This window comes from Eschscholzia californica, unplaced genomic scaffold, assembly GCF_041429995.1.
Source record: "Eschscholzia californica isolate CP2 unplaced genomic scaffold, dmEscCali1.0.p SCAF_4, whole genome shotgun sequence".
Taxonomy (NCBI): Eukaryota; Viridiplantae; Streptophyta; class Magnoliopsida; order Ranunculales; family Papaveraceae; genus Eschscholzia; species Eschscholzia californica.
Genome location: NW_028238461.1, coordinates 31,098,361 through 31,121,845, shown reverse-complemented (window position 1 = coordinate 31,121,845; position 23,485 = coordinate 31,098,361). Strand labels below are relative to the sequence as shown.

At 38.7% G+C, this 23,485-nt stretch overlaps 1 protein-coding gene across 3 annotated transcripts; it reads right to left on the bottom strand.

The window, feature by feature from the left end:
- Positions 1 to 1,933: 1,933 nt before the first annotated feature.
- On the bottom strand, positions 1,934 to 10,483 carry LOC147544126 (uncharacterized). 3 transcript variants are annotated; one of them, XM_086635953.1, is made up of 7 exons: positions 10,005 to 10,483; positions 8,539 to 8,775; positions 6,953 to 7,089; positions 6,296 to 6,395; positions 3,787 to 4,338; positions 3,007 to 3,344; positions 1,934 to 2,557 (listed from the first exon to the last, which is right to left on the bottom strand). In XM_086635953.1, the coding sequence occupies exons 2-7, from the start codon at positions 8,705 to 8,707 to the stop codon at positions 2,402 to 2,404; spliced, it is 1,452 nt and encodes a 483-aa protein (XP_086492079.1). In that variant the 5' UTR covers positions 8,708 to 8,775; positions 10,005 to 10,483; the 3' UTR covers positions 1,934 to 2,401. The 3 variants fall into 3 exon arrangements, with proteins under 3 accessions (XP_086492079.1, XP_086492080.1, XP_086492081.1); XM_086635954.1 differs by having other exon boundaries at positions 10,041 to 10,386; XM_086635955.1 differs by having other exon boundaries at positions 8,539 to 8,753; positions 10,005 to 10,214.
- Between the last annotated feature and the right edge of the window lie 13,002 nt (positions 10,484 to 23,485).

Sequence of the window (23,485 nt, the reverse complement as noted above, 5' to 3'; positions counted from 1 at the left end):
TTCTGATTTCCTCTGTCGGTTGTTCTTGTGAATCCCTCTCTCTTCCTACTTTTGCTAAAGATATATATGGGTTTTAATCAAAGCCTACATTGATGAGCTAAAACTTTAACTTTTTTACTTTTATTTTATATTTTCGTTTAGGTAGTTTGAAAGAATACAAAACGATTTAAAGGCAAAAATTCGAAGTGAGGAAGAAATTTCCAGAATTTCGTGGGAAATCCACGAAAATATGCTAAAATTTTCGTGGCAAGTTTCCTTTTGTCTTGCCAAATTTTCGTGGGAAATCTACGAAATTGGCAAGTCAGAATTTTTTTTTTTTTTACAAAAAATCAGAAGTTAAGATCTCTCGTGTTTTGTCGGTTTTCCATGAAGCACGAGCAACTCTACTTGTTTGTAAAAATAAATCTAGGATTTTGAAATTTTTTATTTCTAGGTTTTAAAAGTTTAACGGGTTTTAGGGTTTTTAGATCTGATCTTTCTGGTTAGGAATATCCTTGAACAATTCCCTTCCCTTTATTTGATGTCATAATCTTCTCCAAAAAAAATTCTCTCTCTAGAATTTTAGGTTGATGATGAAGATGAAGTAGTAGAAGAAGACCAAACTTACTTAGGGTTTATGGAGAAAAGGGGAAGGTATTAAAATAATACATCTAATTCGAAGAGGACTTGAGTGAAAATAATAGAGAGTTGTCTCCTTAGAAACTGGTGTCCATATAAAAAAATTAATTATTTTAGTTGTCCACATAAGATAGTTGTCCATATTAAAAAAAAACGGTTGTCCACGTATTGGCCACCTTTCCAATTGAGCCCTAATGTCGTGATGAAGATCATGGCGTTTTATCTTCTCTGTCTTCAGAAAGGCGAAAAGGTTAGTCTATATGCTTTCGATAAGATTTTTTCTGTCAAATCTAGTGATCGTTGCTGGTATTACTTTTCTTCTCGTCTGGGCCATTTTTTTCGGCTCCCTATATCCCCAAAGATTATAAGGAAAAGTTTCTCTTCGTTCATCCTTCTCTCGCTACCGAAGAGTTCGGCTTTATCGCACGTACTGCTAATCGTTTCATCGAACTTCCCAAAATTATTGCCGATGCTCGGGACGTCAAATGCTTAAAAGTCTTGACTGCCTTGGACAAGGGGAAAGAGGGGTTTTTCGATAAAAACTGTTGCTTGTTCGATAGGACAATCATGCTGCTTTAAAAGAAGGAAAAAAGGAAAACAAATACCAGTGTGTTCAAGTCAAACATCAAGTTTTCAAGACAAACATTAATGTTTTCAAGACAAACATCATTTCATTAGAGACAAAAGGTTGTTTGTTCAAGACAATCATTAGTTTGGTAAATAAATACTAAGTGTTTTTATCCGCTACAACTATAAAAAACAAACTGTGGTTTGTGACAAAAAGATAGTTAGTTTCCAAATTAACTCTAACATAAAAGAATGGCCAAAAAGGCCAAAAAGTAATGTTTTCTAACTTAAGCAGTAAAACAAAAGGGAAATGGTAAATGTACAAAAAATCTTTGACAAGATTCTTAACAAAATGCTAAGTGAACAATCCCGATCAAAGTCAAACTTTGATCAACTTTTGTCTTTTAGTGAAAATGAGTCATTAAGTCAAGAATTTTGTCAAGGACTTTGTACATGTAGCACTCCCGAGAACAAAAACTAGAGAAAAGCCTTGAAAAACAGACCGAACAAAAGAAACGTTAAAAACAAAAAACCGATTAAAAAGAACACCTAAAATAATAGCAAAACGACAAAAAGAACAATTCGAGAAAGTATTAAAAAATTTGAAAGAAACCATTCCAACAATAACAATAACAAATTAAAACAGTACAAATTTTAAAAAAAATTATACACTAAAATATAAATGCCATTTTCGGAATTTTTGTTGTGTTTCTAGTAATTTCACAATTGGCCACCTAAACAACTCAAGGAACCCAACATTTCTCGCATATAATCACAAACAAGAGTAATGTCTACACCCAAAACAGAAATTTTGAACTGGGAAACTTAACCACCATATACGGTACCAATAGTAGCACGGTACCAATAGTAGCACAATAAGTGGTAAGTCAAATAAACGACACTCCTGTATTGAACTAACTAAGCATATATCTTTATCTGCACAGACACAAGGAAAAGAGAAGCACACAAACAAAGCAGCTAAAGTTTTGACACATAGTTACAGCTCTACTGCAGAGACATTCTGCAAGGAGAAAAATGAGACAAATGGAATGGCAGGTATTACCTGAACCAACCCTGAAAGAAGAATAAACTATACTTTTCTTGATTTTTAGTTTTATCATCAATGAGAGGTTCAATAAGTTGTGTATTTGGAGACAAGGGTTGCGGAGTCTGACTCACGGACTAACTGCAATTTGCTGAAAGTTGTCGTTAGCTGCTACTCTTCATTGTGGAATCTGGCAATGATTGGACGAACATCATCTGCATCCACCAAAGTCTCTAGAAAAGGAAGTAATGTGATTAGCACCCTGTCGGATGGATCGTCAAACCAACTCTTAATAGGAATCCCATTATCAACTTGTAGTCGAAAAACCTGAAATCATAGAAATGGAGAATCAGGCCATCTTCAGGGTATTAAACCCTTTGTTATAAAAACATATCAGTGTAAATACCCCTATTACTGGACCACAGGGACGGGGTTACTGGACTGCAACGTTTAAACTTGAAGTTAACATCAAGCAAAATTAAGATACGATTAGATATAACCAAACACGACCAATCCAATCCAAATGGCTCAAACCAACCCATCCATGCACCGGCTTGATGCGATTTTAAAACTTAAAAGCCAAACGGTTTGGACTGTTCCCAAAGCAAACCATGAGAGGTTTGGTAGGGTTTCGAATATCCATTATCCAAACTGGATCGGATAATGGTTACTCATAAAAAATCAGTAACAAACACCAATGGACAGCCCTAACATTTTGTACCGCAAAATAAGGAATGTCCAACCGGAGTATCATTGAGGATGACAAAACAAAGTACCTGCGGAGAATTATCAATTATGGCAATCTTTGCCAAGTCAACTCCTAAAACTGTCAAGTCCTTAGTATAACTACCATCCGAGAATACGCATGATTCTCGATAAGCACGCCTAGATATAAGCTTTCCACTTGGATCCAGTATATTCAGGAGTTGTTCAGCATAGCTGCTTTGACTGGCTGTGAATATAACAACCTCAAACATCTCTGCAACTCTCTCCAAGAACACCTGAAGATATGGTCTTTCTCTTACATAGACTGTGTGTTCTTTCATGTTAAAGAAAACCGAAAAGGTGAAATCTGCATCATCACATTGTTCCAGGGTAGAATGGACGAGTGTTTCTGCATACATCAAGTAAAACAAAATGAGCAGACTAACTCCAAGGGGAGGCAAAAAAAGGCGATTTCAGAACTGAAAGTATAAAGTTAATGAGGCTCACTTGGTGACTCTTAAGTCATAAGCTACCATATTTTCGACTCAGATTAAAACCATAGTCTTTTAGCCGTGAAGATTGTAAGACACTGCTGAGACCTAGCCTTACCTAAATTCTTAACTATCAGAACTCAATGAGGCTGTATGAAGACAGAGTACACACATTGAAGAAATAAGCCACTTTACTTATTTAGTTTTGAAAGGGGGATGCAGTTGCGAAAGGTAGTTGTCATTATTTTTCCCATAACAGGGATGCAACACATATATGAATAGCTTATGGAAAGTGCTTCTGAAACACCATGTTTATCAATGTAAGAAACACAAAAGAAGTGCAGAGGTTATCTTCTTTACCATCCAAGTCAAGAACCAGAGTGATTGACTTCTTTTTTCCAGTTTCTTGTTGCAAGAATGACGGCCACAAAGACGGAACAACATCAGACAGGTCAGGTAAATTTCTAATAAACAAGTGTGGATCAAAGCAATCAACTTCATCTGAGCCAACAGACTGAGAGTTTAAACAAGATTCTTCTCCACAAGATCTTTTCTGGTGAATGGCTAGATATGAGCAAGCATCATCTGACTTTATAAAGGGTTCTTCACTTATTGCATTTTCATGGATATTGCTTGTTTCAATAGTTTCCTCAAGGAGAGGAAGTGCCATGTATTTTTCAGCCAAATCAAACATGGTATCAGAAAGAGAAAATCCATATTCAGGAAAAGAATCGAACCCATTGATATCTTCTAACCCTGTATTTCCATCAAATGGTAAACCAGCCACAGACATGTCTGAGATATTGACATCTGATATATTGCATGTTTGATACCCATATGACCTTGTGTTGGACTCATCATAGTTCTCAACAACCACTAAATTGAGACTGTCCTTTATGGCAAAAGAATAGCCTGCATGTAAATTGGCTAATATCTTTAGTGGCAAAATTTGATTACAAGCACGCGTACCCTCTCAATAACTTCTCGAAATATCAAAAAATATGCTATACATAATACAAAGAAAAATTAGATTGAAAAAAAAGATGCATGCATTTGACAGATTTTTTTCTTTATAACTCGGTATAATTAAAGTGTCTGATTAATCGATCAGATCACAACTGAGGAAGTATCAGAAAGAGAAATATTATATAAACAGAAGAAAAAAAATAACCCTGGTGCTAAATGTCGACATATTTCCATTTAGATGACCGAATTGCTCCAAAATGAGTTCAAAATGAAATTTCACTTATACTTTCCCTTCGTAAATAATTTAACCAAAATGATAAAATATAAAAACCTAAATATGAAGAAAAAGAACATCCAAAATTTCAAATTCAGTATAAGAGTGGTCCATTATTCAAGCAATAAGAATTAAGAAAGATTTAAACATAACGTACAGCAAAATTGCTTTAGGATCCTAATAGTCAGCAGTTGCTAGTAGAGGCCGAGGAATGTATAAAGCTCTGACCAACAGTCTGCTCCAGTTAAACACAAACCTCAAGAAACTCTACTATGAAGGTATACTTGATTCGTGCAAAACTTGATAATAATCTAGGACTTAGGCGACCATGCCGCTTCAAAGTAACCAATGATCCAAGGCATATACATTTTTTAGAAATGGCAGACTATTGGCACGTTTCTGAAGCTTTGTAAATGTTTACACAACTAAGGAAATAGAGTATATTTCTTTCCAACAAGATAAAAAATTTTATCCACATCCACAATTTAATACCTAGGAAATAACTAACATCATAGACTTATATCAACACCTTTCCAGATTTCTGAACAAAACTAGTAAAAGAAATGTCACCTATTGTCAATGCAACCTAGTTCCAATTTTATCATCATGAAAATCTTAACAAAATTAATACTCTTAAGAAAAAGGCACTTGAAAGACGATTTGATATTCAAGGTAGAAATAGCATTACCACAACCTACATGACTACAAAATTAAAAAGGAAACCAGGTACTTCACGAGAGCCTTGGAGATGTTTCTAATGATCTAAATAAAGAATGGAGAATAATGGATTTCTTTAGTAATTAAGTGACGAAACTGAAAGTTTTCTAGGCACATTTTGCCTCTTAATGTGTGGATTTAACCCCAGTAAAAAGATATTTATGTAAGAGAATGGATGTCTGCAGTCAAATCTTGAATAAGGAGCTCCAATTATACGAAAATGAAAAAGTAAAACCTATCGTAACCATATGACGCAGGCAGCTAAATCAAGCATAGCCAGAAGTTGTTTCTTTTCAGAGCCAACAAGATACACAGAAAAGAAAGGGCAAAAATTGCGTTCACTGAAACATGACAATGCATCAGCCAGATTGTGGTGACCCAAATTTAGTCCTTATACTTGTATTAGTCATTGTTAGAAAATGTATAATTATTTCAAATCTTTAACAAGAAGTTCCAATTGGAAACAACAATAAATAAATAAAATCTGTGGCATCCATGAAGCAGACAGCTAAATGAAGTAGAGCCATCCATAGTTTCTTCTTAGAGCCAACCTAATATCCAGAAATAGAAAAGACAATAATATTGGAAGTTTGCTGCAAGAGGCAGCACATATACGGATATACCTTAGCGCGAAACTTACTATCTTTTAGTTATATGAATTTCCCTTTCAAACCCTCCAGTCAAAACGATAACAACAGGTGGTGTTGGTGATGAAGAAGAGTTTATCAGGTAACTCTATCTAGGTTCATTTAGTTTTATTGATTCATCAAAATAGTTTGATTATGTGTCAATAAGCTGTGATCTACTCTCCACACAGGCATTAGCACGCTTTGTAATGCAACCGTACTCAGTGGTTAGAAAGGGAATTGTAAAAATTAAATCCCGAGCGCAAAAAAGATATTGGTATGGTACCTTCCTGATTTATATCCGGTTCGCATCCATCTAGATTGAACAAGGGAGAGAAGATTGTTTCCACATTTGATGCGCAAGTAGCTGGTAGGAATTGTTCCTCCTGCGGACACATGAAACTATTATTTTGAATCAACTGAACAAGACAAAGGCAATATAAACTACTCATAATTTATAAACTAAATAGGAAGAGAGCAAGCATCAAATACAAGTTCATCAAATCATATCAGGATGAATTGATCCTTTCTTTTAATATAAATGAAATGGGTAAATAATAGAAAGTGATTATACGAAAGCGGCAGAAGTAATAAAACTGACTCAAAATAGAGAAAAGTGCAAGGGGTTGAGATATTTGTATTCTAACTAGTATACAACTTAATTATCTGAATAGTAATATTTTGCTATCTTTAATCTTAATGATTCTTCCATCTTCCTAAGGACCGACTGCTATACACAAGGAGAACAAACCTCTCCTGGTTGGTTTCCTGATCAAATTAGAACCTAATCTGAACAAAAATTATACCATAATTCTATTATGGTTCTTGTTAACAATTCCGAAAAACAAAAAAGGAAACCAACATAAACCGGAACTTACAATTTTCTTTAATATATTCGAAGCATTCTCAATATAACATAATAATAGTATTTTAACAGATTTACCGCTCTTCCTATAGATGGAGAATCTACAAGACACAATCGTGACTTTTGAGAGTGATATGGTTCCTTTTCCGACAAGCTTTTATGATCAGCAGATTTGTCGTGTTCAATTTCCAGGTATACGTCAATATTGGAAAAAACTGCAATAGCAAATTAAGAATATCTTCAGTAACAAGTAGGTACCAATATAATATTTAGTCTATAACGAAGCAGAAATGATTTCGTACAACCACTATTTCCCCTTGCACCAATGAAAGATAATCTTGAGTTCAATATGTTGGTTGAGGATGTCAACGGCAAAAAAAAAGGCGAGCCTAGGACTGTACATAAATGTTTCAGAATGGACGTGCACCGGATGTATATATATATATATATATGAATATATCCTCATAATAAAACACATTTGACGTTTTTGGGATTGGAGATCGGATTATGTGGGACGTGGTCGACCCATTTTGATATTAAAATCGAAAGGGTTTTTTGAGCTTACCCCCTCAACACTAATTAGTGATTGAGTTTACCTCCTTTAGAATTTGTATTTGAGCTTATCTCCTTGGATTTAAAATTTTTGTCAAAATTACTAAGGACATGTTTGGCTTGTGATAATAAAATCATAAATTTAAATACTATACAACAAATAAGTCTTTATTAATTATATTTGCGACCAAATCAAACAATAAAGTAAGGTGGAATAACTACTAGGATTCATATTGAAGAATAATTGCTCTAAGTAGTTAGAAGTATTGCACGTACGCGAAACACAAATTTTGTGTTTTTATCAAAAATAGTAAAACTAAGGGGGTAAGCTCAATTACGCGTCATTGAGGGGAGTAAGCTCAATTACGCATCATTGAGGGGGTAAACTTAAATACCAATTAGTGACGAGGGGGTAAACTCAAAAAACCCAGATCGAAATCCAATAGTTCCAACCTTCAAAGTTTTCTCTTTTCTCTCCTTAACTAATTTCTGTGTTCCCTGAATCTCTCTTAACTCTCCCATACGTGGGTAATTTCCAAGAATCAGTACTCCAAATCTCATGTAAATATTTTTCAGAAAAAAAATTTCAAGAGTTCTCCTATCCCACAAATTTCTCCCACCTTACACAAAGTAGTTCCTATTAACATATCTCCATCAGTAATTAAACAAAACTATCTAAATACCTTTCACTCTCTGTCGTCTTATAAGTACTTCCTTTACTTCGTTTATTATTTTTTGTTGTAGAGGGACAAGAAGTTACCAATCGTGGGCCGCAGTTTATGCCCAATATTTTATATTACATTGTGTATTGTAATATGGCTATAACAAACAATATGAATGATAAATTACTCAATCAAGTTAATGATAACTAATTAGTATACAAAAGAAATACAATTATTTAAATAATAAAATAACAGAGGTTTATATAGTCATGTATGTTCCTTTAGTTTTCAAATCTGAAGTTAAATACTACAACTAGTTCATGATATTTAGAGAGAAATAATAGGGGGACGAAACTGAGCTAAAAAGTCACGAAGTATAAATCCCTTCAGCCGATTATATGGCCCGTCTAAGAAAAAGAAAGGTATAAACTAGATATAAAGGCTGCCTACCGTCCTCATGATTTTCGATAGACGTGTCAAGCTTTGCTGTTTCTTGAGATACCCTGACTTGAGAGCACAAGTTCTTAAATACTTTATTTGACTTCTGGCAAGTATGGAGACTTCTTGCTTCTCTTGGACAAACACTACATGGTTTAGTCTTCATCTTTAATGCTGGCATGACTAATTTTTGCAATACGTACTAAACCTTGTTTAGAAATATCAATCTGTATAATTTCTAGAGTCAATCTGCATCAGGTGATTTATGCACGAATAAATATAGAGAAAAAAAAAGAAGTATGATATGGAAGCAGTAAAAGAAAATATCCTGCCACCAGGAAAAAGTTATGCTACACTTGACTAGTTTATATGTGAACCTTAAGTTCATATAGATATTGGGTGGCACAATCAGAAGAAGTAACACGAAGTCTTCCACTATGGATTTATGAAAATAACAAACAGGAATTCACTATCATTTAGGGTGTTCAATTAAACTATAAAAGTAAGATCTGTAGGAGAATAAAACATTTTTCTGTGGTGACAAAAAAATAAAACTGTTAAAGACCGTGCATGTTGAGAACCTTGGAGTATTAAATTAACATAAATTAACAGGTAGGAACCACAAAGTTGCTAACTTGTCTGCAAGCTACCGCTTGCGGATATGAAATCTGAAACAAACATATAATTGAGTAGTTTGCAGCTTAAATCTTCCTAGCTAATTAACATTTCAGATTTTACTTGGATATTTAAGTTTCTATTTTCTATCTTCCCTGCACTTAACCTTGTAAACGTCTGAAGTATGATGCGTCTTACAAATTCACCCATCATATCCCCTACTCAGCTTAATCTATTGTTTCCCCACATTGTGTTACATTGGTAACAATGATCGCGTGGACGCACATAAGCAACAAGAGATACCTGTCACATTTGAGTTATCTAACATCTAATAACCACTAGTTTCCAATTTTAAAATTTAAGAAATTTTTTGCACACAGTTTATTTAGGACAAATGCTTATCAGATATTGTTGTACTTCATGCTTCCCCATGATGCAGCAACATCTGATACAGTGGTACTTAAACATTTAAAATTATGACTTTGTATTGAATGTTTGTAAGATGCTTCCAAATCTTTGGAAACTCAATCAATTCAAGAATTCTTATATAACCTAAAATATGTTGCCCTAGAAAGAACAAGTACTAGTATGGTGTGATGGGGGCATCCAAAACGATTTCTCATACAACTTATGAATGAAGAAGAAATTCTAATCAAATAACAAGGCAATCCTACAAAACCAAAAACCTATAACAAATCAAACTTTTGGAACTCTAGCTTGAGAACTCAACTAGTTGTTGGTCAATTTACAACAATAACAATTAAACTCCATCAATTGTAAATAATTCAAAAGAAATCCTAAATTTAAGATCAACAGGGACCTTAGAAACGAAAATTCCCTAAGGTTGTGAGAAACGCTGATACCTAGTGAAAGAAAATGAGAACGCAGATGAATCTCACCGTAGCTTTAGCAGCTGAACTATAAACCCGTCTCTCCTTATTTCACTCTTAAACTGATGACTTGAACTTTAAGAGAGAGGTAAAGAAGAAAATAAGTGTTGAATTTTGAAAAGAGTTGATGTTAGAAACCCTTCAACCTCTCGGTTTCAGTTCCGTCTGAAACATGAGAGGAGTAAGAGGAGAGAGGAGAGAGGAGAGAGGAGAGAGGAGAGAAGAGTTAATGTTATATAGTGGAGTACATTATTTGTCTACAACTCGATGGTCAAAAGTCGTCGCTGAGGATCGATCATCCTTCCGCCTGGAAGGGTAGACGGCTCGATTACGACAATCGTTCTTTCTACTCATCGACCGAATAAATTAAGGATTATTTTCCTTATAGCCCTCAATTTTGGGACCGGTTTCCTGCCTAGCCTCCTACTTTATTAAAAGAGTTGATGGCCCCCTTTTTAAGATTTCATTATAACACCGTTAAATAGTCATCATTTCTCTCTCTTCCATCTCATCACCTCTCTCTGCCACCTCATCTTCTCGCCACCTCATCGTTTTCACCGGCAAGGTCGCTTTCCGGACAATTTTTCGACCAGCGACCTTCAAATTATTTTTTTTCCTCTCTCTTTCTAAAAAAAACATTTTTTTTGTTCTTTCCTCTCTCTATCTCTAAATTTGTTCTAGAGAGAGGAGGTATGTTCTTGAACAGATCGGTCTATTTTAGAACTCTTTCTCTAGAACAGATCTAGAGAGAGAGGAAAGAAAAAAAAATGTTTTTTTTTGAAAGAGAAGAAAAAAATTAAAATTTTATCAGGTTTGAAGGTCGCTGGCCGGAAAATTGGTCGACCGGCGACTTTGCCGGTGAAGAATATGAGGTGGCAGAGAGGCGATGAGATAGAAAATAGAGAAATGATGACTAGTTAACGGTATTATAATGGAATCTTAAAAAGGGGGTCATCTGGGTATTTTTAATAAAGTAGAGGGCTAGGTAGGAAACCGGTCACAAAGTTGGGGGCTATTTGAGAAACAACCCATAAATTAATAAATTCATTACATTTTCACAGGCGGATGGCTTCTTGAAGATCGTTCAGGTACGTAGGCCTACCTCCAACCTGGGAGTCTAGCTTAAGCTCAAAATACCACTTTTCACCCGAATTTTGAAACTTCAGCTCAGCTTAAAAAACTCAGTTCTGATGTCAGCCTGTGCTTAAGCCTAAAATTTGTACATGTGAGAAACGCGTGTGTAGATTTTTGTGGGTGTGAGAAAAATGTGTGCGATCTTTTATATGTGTGAAACACGTGTTTGAACTATTTTCAAAATAAAAAAATTTAAACAAAAATTAGTTAGTTGAAGAAAAAAACTAATTGGATTTTAACAAAAAAACTAAAACTAAAAATTAATTACATTAATTATGCCCATTAGAGCAAATCTAACGGCAGGATTTGGTCCCCCAACATGACCCTTGGGGTATCCCCAGCGGTCATGTTGGGACCTTCAACCGACCCAATCTCTTGGTCGCACTAAAGAGTCTAGTTGGTCGTACTATAGAGTCTAGTTGTTTTTGCTTGTTAATAGTTATAAAGTATAGTTGGTCGTACTATATGTTTGCTAAAGATTTTTCCACAAATTTCGAGTCTTGAGGTAGTCTATGGACTAGCCTCGTAAGTGTTATATAGGTTAAGAGTAAACATTTTAAAGAGATCTAGCTTGATCATTAGTGGAGACTTAACCCTTTTGAGATTCTAAGCCTTTCCAATTTGCTTTGACTAATCTTTTCTGCGTTAACTTCGAGTAGAATGAAGAGCTACTCAAATTCGCAATACTAAAAAGAGCTCATTTGATCTCCTGAGTTTAAATTTTACAACTAAAAGGGATGCCCTCAGGAGTGCAAACCTTTCTCTTGTAGTTTAAGAAACTTGAAAATAGTGTCAATAAGAGGAAGATAGAAAAACCCATCTATCATTTAGAACGCTGAGAATAAGCATGAATCAAATGAAAAGAATTTGACCCAAGGAAGGAGTATTATTACCATAGTCTGTTAAACAAATGTCGAGTTCTCAGGATCATCCTTAGTGTCTTTTGACCTCGAGGAAACATTGTTAAAAAGTAAGGTGAGAAGAGTTGGTAAGTTCTGCAAAAGGTCGGATCAATCCGACGCGATCTCATCAAACCATGAGCGCCGAACTAACTCACTAAACGCGACACTTCTCGCGAACAAGTCCCCACCGGACACGGACGGGGCTACAAATGCAACAGAATCGAACAGCGAATCGGCCTCTACGACTTCAAACTACTCTATAAGTCTCCTCCGCACACCGTCAACTTAGAGAGTGGAGGACAAACTGTATGAGTCAAAATACGTCACTCGGAGCGCCCAGAAATCCACGATTAATGGGCTTACATGGTGACCAAGCCTATGAACTAATGGTTAATGGGCCCGACCTATTTATCTTCGGGCACCTCGAAGGAAGGTTAAAATAGACAAGCATATCCAACCCTGGATAAAGAGGTCAGTTTTCACCTCCTCAGCAGACCTCCCTCCGTACATTCGTTGGGGAGACGTTATTGTCATTCAAGATGACAATTTCCCGGATGTACCCGTTAAGGGGTTACGATATATGTATTGATGGTGACAACTTCGCCTTTTACCACATTAAAGACGATAGCTCATCACCGTGCAGTAGTCGACCCAAGCACTATAGAACGACTGAAGGAAGAATGATACAGAACATCGAATAATTGGCAAAAGCATCTGATTATCGACTAATACATCCGATATACATTTGATCATTAGCAGACAAATCGAACTTGTTCATGTCAAAAAGTGGTTTTCCGTTAATCAGTCAAGAAATAGAGACTTGTTGCATGACAGCATCCATTATGATCGAATATTCTGTTAGGTCGAGGTTCCTTCTTCTCGCTCCTGGTCCTGGTCCTGCTCTTTGCTCCTTGTAAACCTGGGAGGAAACCTGCGAAGGGTTCGAAAACCGCTCCGACGCTCAAGACAGTCAGATTGCTCTTTGCAGTAAAAGATTGAATATTGATTGAACCTTTTGGGGGCGAGTTATGGAAACTCAGTGTAAGTGATTGTGGTAGAGATCGTGTGTCAGCTTGTCTTGTGGAAGATGATGGGGGGCCCTTTTATAGGATGAATTAGACCGACTGTGATAGACGTTGTTGATGAGGCGGTTATGATCCACCGTTTAGGGAAGTTTCCCATTGTTCGTGGTTAGAGTTTCCCTTGTAGTTTATCTCGTATCTAGGATAAAAAGAAGTTCCTAAGTTCAAGGATCTTCGTAGATATCCTGCCGAGGTGATAAATCTTCTAAAAGATGTTTCCTCCTTTAAGACTCTTGAAGTCCAAGCTTGCTTAAACAGTTAAGATCTTCAACCGACTGGGATCTTTTAATGAGATTCTGTGATTGAGTCGGTAAGTTTGCGGCGCGCTTCTGCCTCCTCATTTTAGGGTGTGAGGCGTCGACCTAGCTTACGTGGACCCCTCATTCCTTTAGAGATTTCAGGTTTGATTTGATCGTAATGTAGATGAAATAGGGTTGATACCTCTTAGCTGATTCTGGCCGACCTCCGAATTCGGGGCGTAGGTGGCGGATGTGGGTTCAGTAGTCCTACTACCTTAAGTCGGGTTGACCCATTGGACTTCTGGTTTATTCTTGACTTCTTGATGTTAGTCAACGTCTGGGCATTTTATGCATCATCACGAGTCGCGCTACTCCTTAGTCGAAAGTAGCGAGATTAAGGAATAGAATTGGCTCTCGAGTTTTGATATGAAATATCTTAAATAACCCTAAACACGACGGGTATACCTGGACCAGAGATGTTTCGTGAAGCTCGGTTGTTCTTTTGATTTTGTGAGCTCCGTGTTCCGGAGCTGCTTTTAGCTGGGTTGTTTCGAAGCCTTGTCTTTTGTTACTGCGCTGATGTGGTTCTGCTCGTCGGGGTTGTTTTGGCTAGAACAAGCCAAGTGGTGATTTCTGAGGGATGTACCCACGCATCATCTTTCGCGTGACACGTTTTGGTTTCGTGCCTCATGAGATTAACTTCCGCTTCCATGCTTGATTGTATGACGTCATAGTATAGATCCTCTGATCACGCATTTTTGGCGTTGATCTTTTGGGTAACTGCCCACGGTATCTCTGTAGCCATGCGTGGGCTATGTGGCGTCTTGTAATTGGAGGGATGAATAGGTTTTGTCGGATCCCATTAATTCCTTTCTCTGACTTGGTCAGATTTTAGCTGCGATTTGACGCGCAGTCATTATGACTTGGTGCGTTATCGAGATGCTTTTTGTCGGGTTATGTGGTCTCCTAGTGTTGGTGGCAGAATCTCGGACATCTAACATGTCTAACACTAGTATCTGATGCACCCAAAAAGGTTACAACCCAAACGGAGGTATCAAGTAGTAACCCGGCAAAGTCGGGGTCGATCTAAGGATAAGAAGGTAGTTCGAATATCGAACGGTCTCGTTCGCCTGTCTACGAGTCACTCACTATCTTAGACTAAAAATAAAAGGTGTCAATTTGGATTTTTGATTGGTTTATAAGAAATAAAGAAAACAAATAAAACTAGCTAAACAATTTAAGTAAAAGGCGAGAGAGATTTTATAGAAGAGTCGGAGGAACAAGAGTCGAGACAGGTAAGAATCGATTCAGGCAAAAGTCGATTGAGAGGGATACTTCGATCCACAAGATCGAAGGTGATAAATACTACTAATCTATTCGCATAAAAATGTAATTAACTTCACTCACATTGGCAATCCTAAGCATCATGTGTCTAACTAAGCATAATCGATCAAACGTCACTAAGCATCGACTATCAAACTTACACACACTATCTAATGAATTGAAAATGAATAAGTATGACACTAATAAGTATAATACGTCAAACTAAGTATAATCGATCAAAGGTTAGTAAGTATCGATTATCAAACTAAGTACGCATTATCAAACTTTGTGTCAATAGACGATTAAGATCAAGGCTTCTAATTTATAAAACTAGACGAAGTCAATTAAACTCACATGTAAACAAATATTAAGTCATTCGTCACATCAAATCATGCTTCAAAAGTATCCGAAATACAAGAGTTAGACAAATATAATAAATGAACAATAAATAGATAGAAAATGATGAGTGAAACCCCCTTTTTTGATGAGGCGCCAGGCTAAGATCGTCGGAAATTATAAGTCTTTAGTTGCAGCTGATCTCCCCTTAGTAAAATTTTGGATTCCCTTCAGAGGTACCAAAATGGTGTCCCCGAGAAAAAATCAGAGTTCCCCTTAGCAATCCTCATCATCTTCTCCATTTATCACAAACCTCTATTAAAGTTAAATCCTAGTTTTCTCACTCTAGCAATTTCTAACCCAAAATCAAATCAAACCACATGAGAAACAATATCATGGCATGGGAAGTAAAAGCCATAAGGTTTCGGACCAGGAAGGTTTTCGGAAAAGCAAGAAAATCCGGCCAAGTTTTCGGCCAAAAATGCTTGAAAATCCGGCGCATCCTGTCCCTTGCTGGTCCGACCCGCAGATGCGTCCCGTGAAGGCATCCTTGTTGTCCCGTGTGCCGGCCGCAGTTCGAGCTCGAGAACGAGCAACACAGCCCGAGCTACAGAAGCTCCAGTCCGTGCTGCAGGGTTGCAGCTGCAGCTCTCGTGGAAGATTCCTGCGCCCGCAGCAGCTTCTTTCCGTGCGTTATGTTGATGCTGCCGGAGCTCTTGTGGTTGCGACTCATTCCTGGCCATCCTTCCCGAACTTTGTGTCCGGCCAAGCTTCCCCTCTCTTTCTTCTCTCGAGCAAACCCTCAAGTAACTCAAACCCTAGATTTTTTATGGAGAACTCTAGCCTCCTTTCCTCTCTCTCTCCCTTGGTAGCTTGGTCAAGAAGATGATGAATAGTAGCTCTTTTACTACAAAAACCCTAAGACAAGACTTAGTCAATTTCTTTAGACTTTGTTGACTTGGATCCATAAAGAGATGGTGCTCATAAAATCTTTCCTTGTCATTCTTCCTTGGGCTCTTGGGCTTGGACTTGGTTTTGGGCTTTGATTTAGAGACCAAGATGGTGCCTCCATCCTTGTCTCTACGCCTTCAAATTCTCACAAAGGACTCAAATACCCTCGGACTTCTTTCTTTCATAACTTCCCCGTCCGAACTCCAAATTGACTTCCGTTTTCACCGTCGGACTCGTCATTGCCTCCTCTTGTAATTTGATTTTCTTGAAATCTTCTTCTCTCGTTTTGGGCACATGAAATGATAGTGACATTTTGTTCCCTTTATTCCGATTTACATGTTTATCTCCAAATATGATACCTAACAAGAAAAGTACATAATATATTATTTATAATACTCGAAAGGAACTAACTCATCGAAGTTAAGTGACCTAAATGTGGCATTTTCACGCCATATCAGTATCCCCAGGATCTCAGGCATAAGTTAATTAATAATCATAACTAAGTTAAACTGCATAAATACCTTAATCGCTAGTTTTCCCTTGAACCTTTCCAATCGCTTTTGAAAAGATCAAGAGCTCCAATTGTAGCTCCTCTACTTGGGACACCAAGCAATCACCGTGATATCCCACCTTGTTGTTAGCTAGAACTCCAATGGTGGTTAGATTGAAGAACTCATTCTTCTTTGACTAGATAGATAGTTGGGAATTTTCCCTCTTTCTTTCTCTACTTGATGTTGTAGAGATTGAAAGCTCCTTCAGAATTTTCCACACCTTACACCTTATTCACGTCTCAAGAGGTATTATATAGAACCCTAAGTTAGAGTACAACCCTAATTAGATTTCCTAAAAAGCCCTTTTGCATAAGATTTAGGAAACCCTTGAAAATGGAAACTAGTTTCTGTTTTCTAGTTTCCCTAACTTGTGGCCTCCCCATGCATGCCTCCTTGGGCAGATCTGTCCGGCCCTATGAGGGCACTCGATCAAGCATGGTCGGGGCATGTGGGACATATCTATGGGTGTTACCCAACTATATATATGTTTCATCCCTCTAGCCATATCTCCTGATCAAGTTGACACTCTTTGTGTAACCCGACGTAGGATCCGGACGAAGTTAGTCGCAAATCGCTTCGTGATTCGACGGTCCTAGTTGGTTTCTAGCTAAACACCATGACCCGTAAATAATCCGGACTTCATTATTGTGAGGGTAAGAATTTGCGAGTCAGGAAGTCAGCGGAGACCGGGCCGTTGACCGGAAGTCGAACATCCACTTGTTAATATTTCTGCGGGCACCGAAGACGTCTTTGGGCTTAACTTGTGACAAAAGAGACAACAACACACGTAACCACAAGATCTTAGGGGACACCGGGATGGTGCCTGCCTAAGAAGGCTTCGACGGTCAAGTAAGGGAACTTGGCAAAGAGTAGATAAGAACTGTAAACCAGAGTTTGAGCTATGGAGTTAAATAAGTTGCTTGAGCGAGTTGGCCGTTGGGAGAAAAGGTGATACAGTCAAGTGTATGCCTGCCTTAGTTCTCTGGTGGTCGCGTGAAGTAAAACGCTTGCACCCCTTAGTCGTCTGGTGAGAGAAATGATCAGTCGTTTCCCTTGAAGAATTGGTCGTTAGGAGAGAGAAAGATCAGTGGCCTTCTTAGAAAAAGTGATCGTAAGGAGAGAGAAGGATCGTTCGTCTTTCTTGAGCAGGTGATAGTCAGGAGAGAGAATGATCACTCGTCTTCCTTGGGAAGATGATCGTTAGGAGAGAGAATGATCACTCGTCTTCCTTGAGCAGGTGATGGTTGACTGTCAGTGGTGTGGATGATCGATAGTAGAGAAAAAATAAGTCGTTAGTTGATTACGAGTGAATTTAGAAGTCGGGTGTTGTTATCCGTAGTTGGATGCCTTAGCCGATTACCAGTTGATCCTTATATAGCGTTTTGTGGTCAACTGTCCGTTTTGGTCAACCGTCACCTGGTGGTGAGTTGTTGCCTTGAATATGGTAACGCGTGGAGTTATTACCATGAATGGGGATATCGTAACTCCCATTCAACGGATATATTGGGGATATTGTCATCTTGAATGACGATAACGCTTCCCAACAGATATATGTAGAGAGGTCAGCTGAGGAGAAGAGGACGAATCTCTTCTATCCAGAGCTGGTCGTACTTCTGTATTTTGGTCTGCTGAGGTAGTGAGGACGGACCTCTTTATCCAGAGGTGGATGCACTTCCGTACTTTGGCCTGCTGATGAGGACGGACCCTTTATCTAGAGCAGGATGTACTTCCGTACTGTAACGTTGCTTCGGGATGCCTGAAGATAAATGAGTCAGGCCCATTGATTATTAATTCATGGACTTAGTCACCGCGTAAGCCCATCAATCGTGGATTTTTAGGGGCGCCCCTGGTGACGTATTTTGACCCATACAATTTGTCCCCGACTCTCTAAGTTGACGGAGTGCGGAGGCTTAGAAAGTAGTTTTTCAGAGTCGCAGAAGCTGATTCGGAATTTGATCCCCTTGCATTTGTAACTTGGTACGTGTCCTGGGGGATGTGGTAGCGAAAAGTGTCGCTTTTTGTGAGTCAAAGACGTTTGGAGATCGATAAGCTATTGTCAGAGCGATCTGGTGCTTCTATAGAAGTTTGCGAATATTTCCCGTCGGGGGGTATGAGTCATCACTATGAGGCTTCAAAAAAAATTTGACAAAAGTGATAGCCTTGCGACAAAATAATATGACCAAAATGTATTGTAAAAAATATTTGACCACGACGACATTAGTTGGCTGACCAAAAAGAGTCAGGGTCGAAGGTTGGAGGTTGGAGGTTGGTAGCGGGGCAAGGATCGACGCAGGTAGGCCAATGGACGCGATTGACCATGGTAAGCTTAGGTTGACCTCAGGTCAACTGTGAGGTCAGCACATGTTGACCCGGGGTCAAGCGCGTGACCCTGGTCAGCGCGTGCTGACTAGCGCGCTGACCTCGTGTCAACTGCGGGGTCTGTGCGCATTGACCCGGGGTCAAGCGCGTGACCGTGGTCAGCGGGCGTTGACCAGCAGCCTGACCTCAGGTCAACTGCACGGTCAGTGCGGGTGACCACGGTCAGCAGTTGCTGACCAGCGCGTGACCCTGGTCAGAACGAGCTGACCCACGCGCTGACCTCGGGTCAACTGCGCAGTCAGCGCCTGTTGACGAGGTAATTTGATTCTTGTCTGATCGCCTGAGCATCATACTCTGGGTGTTGAAGTCCGTCATTTATTCTTCTTGGTAGGGGTGTTCGTTGGTTCGGTATCCGGTATTTTGGTGACATCCGTTACCAAACCACTCACGGTTTGGTTAGTGATTTTTTAAACCGTTACCAAACCGATCAGAGTTTGGTTCGGTTACTAACCAAACCATCATAAGCGGTTTGGATACTACTGGATACCAAACCATCCATAAAACGCAATTTGTTCTCCATGAAAATCGGCGAATCGAGTTACTTTCTTCATACATTGACGTATAAAATCAAGACAACACTCCTGAAAAACCTGAAGAAACAATCAAACTAACATAATGCATCGAAAAAACATTTGAAACATGAAAGATATGTGCAGGTCCATGGCCGAAATATTATATAGTAGCTAGTAACATTGATGATACATGAATTGTTTTAATCTAGTACTAGCTAGTAACATTATATTGTAGTAGTGTTGTTGTTTTGTATGGGTAGTAGTTATTCTTATTTATAGCAACTTGATGAAAGATATGTATTTGTATGAAATTATAGAGATATGATAGATGTATTTTAGAAAAAATTATATAAATATATAATTATATATATATATTAATTGAACTTGACTGGTTCCGTTTGGTTTTAATGGTTCCTAAAAAATGCATCCACTTACCGAACCAAACCTGTTGGTTTTTGAAAATATACAACCGTACCAAACCACTCGTCGTTTGGTTTGGTTTGAAAACCGACTGGACCGGTTTGGATTGGTTTGGTTTGATTGGTTCGGTCTATTTTTGCACACCCCTACTTCTTGGACAAATACAATGTGAACGGTCACTCTAAAAAATAGACGACATGGTAATATTTTGAGCGGATCAACATGGTTGTCCCTCTTTCTTCAACTGACTCTTTCATAAGAGTTTGCTCTTCTTTCTTTCTTATCGGGGCGAGGCAGACTCATGAAAAAGTGTTACTAGTTGAAGCAAGGCATCAGTAGTCTTTCCTTAAATATTTTAATGAGGCAGGATCATGGGATAGGACTTCAAAGCAAGGCATTGCCAGGTGTTCCTATGTAAAGATTTTAATGAGGCGGGCTCATGAGGTAGGACTACCGATCGAGGCAAGGTATCTGCCTGTAGTCCTGACCTAAATTTTTAATGAGGCAGATCCGGAGCTCCTGGCGAGGCAGACCTAGTGCTCTTGGCGAGGCACATGCATGGCTGTCAGTCAAGGCAAGGCTTATAAGCCAAATGCTCTTAATGCAGACTTAATGGTAACTACTCAAATCGGGGCGGGATTGTAGAGTAAGGCTACTGACCGAGGCATGGCTTAAAAGCCGACTGCTTATCGATTGTAGACTTTTAATGAAGCCCACTGTAATCAAGGAAGGCTTGCAAAGTAGGGCTACAGATCAAGGCAAGGCTTACACACCGAATGCTTTTGACCGTAGATTTTTAATGAGGTGGAGCTGGTGTGCCGATCGAGACATGGGGAATCTTGTCGTTCAAGGCAAGGCGAGTTTGCCGAGTGCTTTTGATGTGGACTTAGCTGTTCTACCGAGGTGGAGCTCCGCCGACGAATGCCTCATATCCATAAGGGTAAGGGTATTACCCTTTATAGATATATATTGTTTGCCTCTTTTATCCATAACGGTAAGGGTATTACCCTTTACAGATAGTTTATATTATACCTGCATTGTGTTTGGCGTGGCCAAAGCTTGGAGTGTTTTGACGAAGCGTGGCTTGCCTCGTTTGAATACTCGAGTCAGTGTATGCTGGGTGTCATAACGCGTTTGAAATCCATGGAGGATGACTGTCCATTTGTCCCCCCTAGTCTGAGCTTAGAGCTTGAGAAGGTCTAGGGTTAGACAAAGTTTCGTTGCTTTGAAGCCCTTAGTCTGCTTTGCATAGACAAAATATGACTTGAATTGAAACATCATTGTATTTGAAATAATATTGTATTACACGAGAAATATTCATGTGATACGAGCATTGTCGTTTTAGTAAAGATCTTTTACATCAAGACTTTTACATGTACTGACGCGAGTAGGAATGAAGTCTGAAGTAGTGCGGAGCTGGCTTGCAGAGCAGAGTCGACTTTCAGAAGAGTTGGGGTCTGAAGCAGTGCAGAGCTAGCTTGCAGATTTAGGCAGTAGGTAGAAACCAAAGTCTAAAGTAATGCGGAGCTAGCTTGTAGAGCTGGTTGTCTTCAAGTGGGGCGGATGCGGAGTTGTGTTTATCCTTGTTCGTCTCTTGGAGAGATAGGTAGTTTCGTCGACTTTTGCTTGGCAAAGTGACAGTTGTTTCCTTCCGTTTGTCCCCCAGTCGAAGCTTCGTTGCCTGCACGCCCCTTAGGGGGGAAGTCGATGGCATAGCCATCGACCCTCCGACGCCCAAATCAGTAAAAAGGGGTAAATAAATTAGTGAAATTAAGTTAGAAATAGTACTGTTTTAGGTGTTTTGCATTCCAACTGTTGTTGATGTTGAGACCTTCTTGTGAGCGGAGCTTGTATGCTGCTTGTCCCATTACTCGGGTGATGAGGGAAGGCCCTTCCCAAGTGGGAGCTAGTTTGCCTACTCCTGATAGTTTGGTGTTCTGAAAGACCCTTTGAAGCACCCAATCTCCAATTTTGAAGGATCTGATTCAGACATTGTGTTGTAGTCAGACGCTACTCTTTGTTGATAAACAACGTTTCTAATGGCCACTCTGTCTCTTAGCTCGTCAATTGTGTCGAGGTTGTGGTTAAGCTCGATCCAATTGCTTTCTTCTTCCCCTTGAAGGATGATCGTGTCATTTTGCCCACTAAGCATGGTTCACATGTATCTTATGATTCTAAATCACATGATCCCAGAAGTCCATTCGCATGAAGCTTCTGCATGCGTTTCATGTTAATGTGACCCAAACGACAATGCCAGAGATAGCCTTGGTTAGAATTGTGAGTACGAAGCCGTTTCGTGTCTATGTTCAGGATTTCGTCTTCTATGTTCATAACATAAAGACCATTGCTTAGTCTAGCACTGGTATAGAACATCTCATCTTTGTAGAGAGAACAACATTTGTCCTTTATTATTACATGATATCCCTCTTTGTCTAGTACAGACACAGAGATGATGTTCCTTGAAATAGTTGGTACATAATAATAATTACATAGCACTAATATCAATTCAGTTTCTAGATTAAGCTTATAAGTTCCTACAGCCACAGCAACAACTCTTGCTTTATTTGCGACTCGTAGAACCATTTCGTTCTATGTCAGATACCTGATCTCCTTGAGCCCATCTAATTCCGAGATTATATGTGCTCCACATCCGGTACAAATACCCATGAAGGAGAGTCAGCCGTATCTGCCAAATTGACCTCTATAACATAGGCACCGATTTCCACTTCCCTTTCTGGTATCTCTATTACGCTTTCTTCATTCGAAGCATCGAAAACTCTTCTCTTATCTTCCTCCCAATCTAGAAAGTCGTATAGATCTCTATCTAATTGTGAACTAATATTATATGTCATCTCTACTCTACATAAACAAAATAAGAATATTGCTAAGTACTACATTCAATGTTTAAGCAAAAACAGTTTTTGCCATATTATTCAATGAAAACCGTCCCCCTTTGAATAATATGATTCCAAAATCCCATTCCTATGGAGTTAAGCGTACTTTGGCACTGCCCTTAACTCCACCCTCCTCGGTGAGTAACTCTTTACTGATCATACTCCTATGACTCTTGGTTGATGAATAACACTTATGTGTTAAATTCATCCTTTTGCCTCGAAATCCAAAACCCTTTTGCTGACTCGTTGAGAATAACCATTTAGACGCGTAGACCTCTTCATAGATCTACCCGTATTGTACCAAGGTAAAAGATGGCACCCTGCTTTGGCATGACCCACCATCGATGAACAATGGCTCAACAGGTGTCTTAATCTGGGTAGGCATTACTCAAAATTCTATTTTGGGACTTTTACGTTTTTAGCATGCATGCATTACTGTGAACTCTAACATAATCATACACGACATAAAACGTAAATAAGTAAATGCACGCGAGAAAATAAATCAAGCAGACATGATCCTAGTATGGCCCCTAACCTAAAAGATCTAATCTTCTTAGGTTCTTGCTTGTTTTGCCTTTGTTCGCCTGAATCTCCATCCTCGAACCTCCATTGAATTCTCTCACTCGAACCATGATCTCATCCTTTGGCTCTTCAATGGACTCTTGGACCCTTAACTCTAATTGCAGGACTCAACGATTCGCAGATCGTATAAAACTTGAAATTAAATTAAT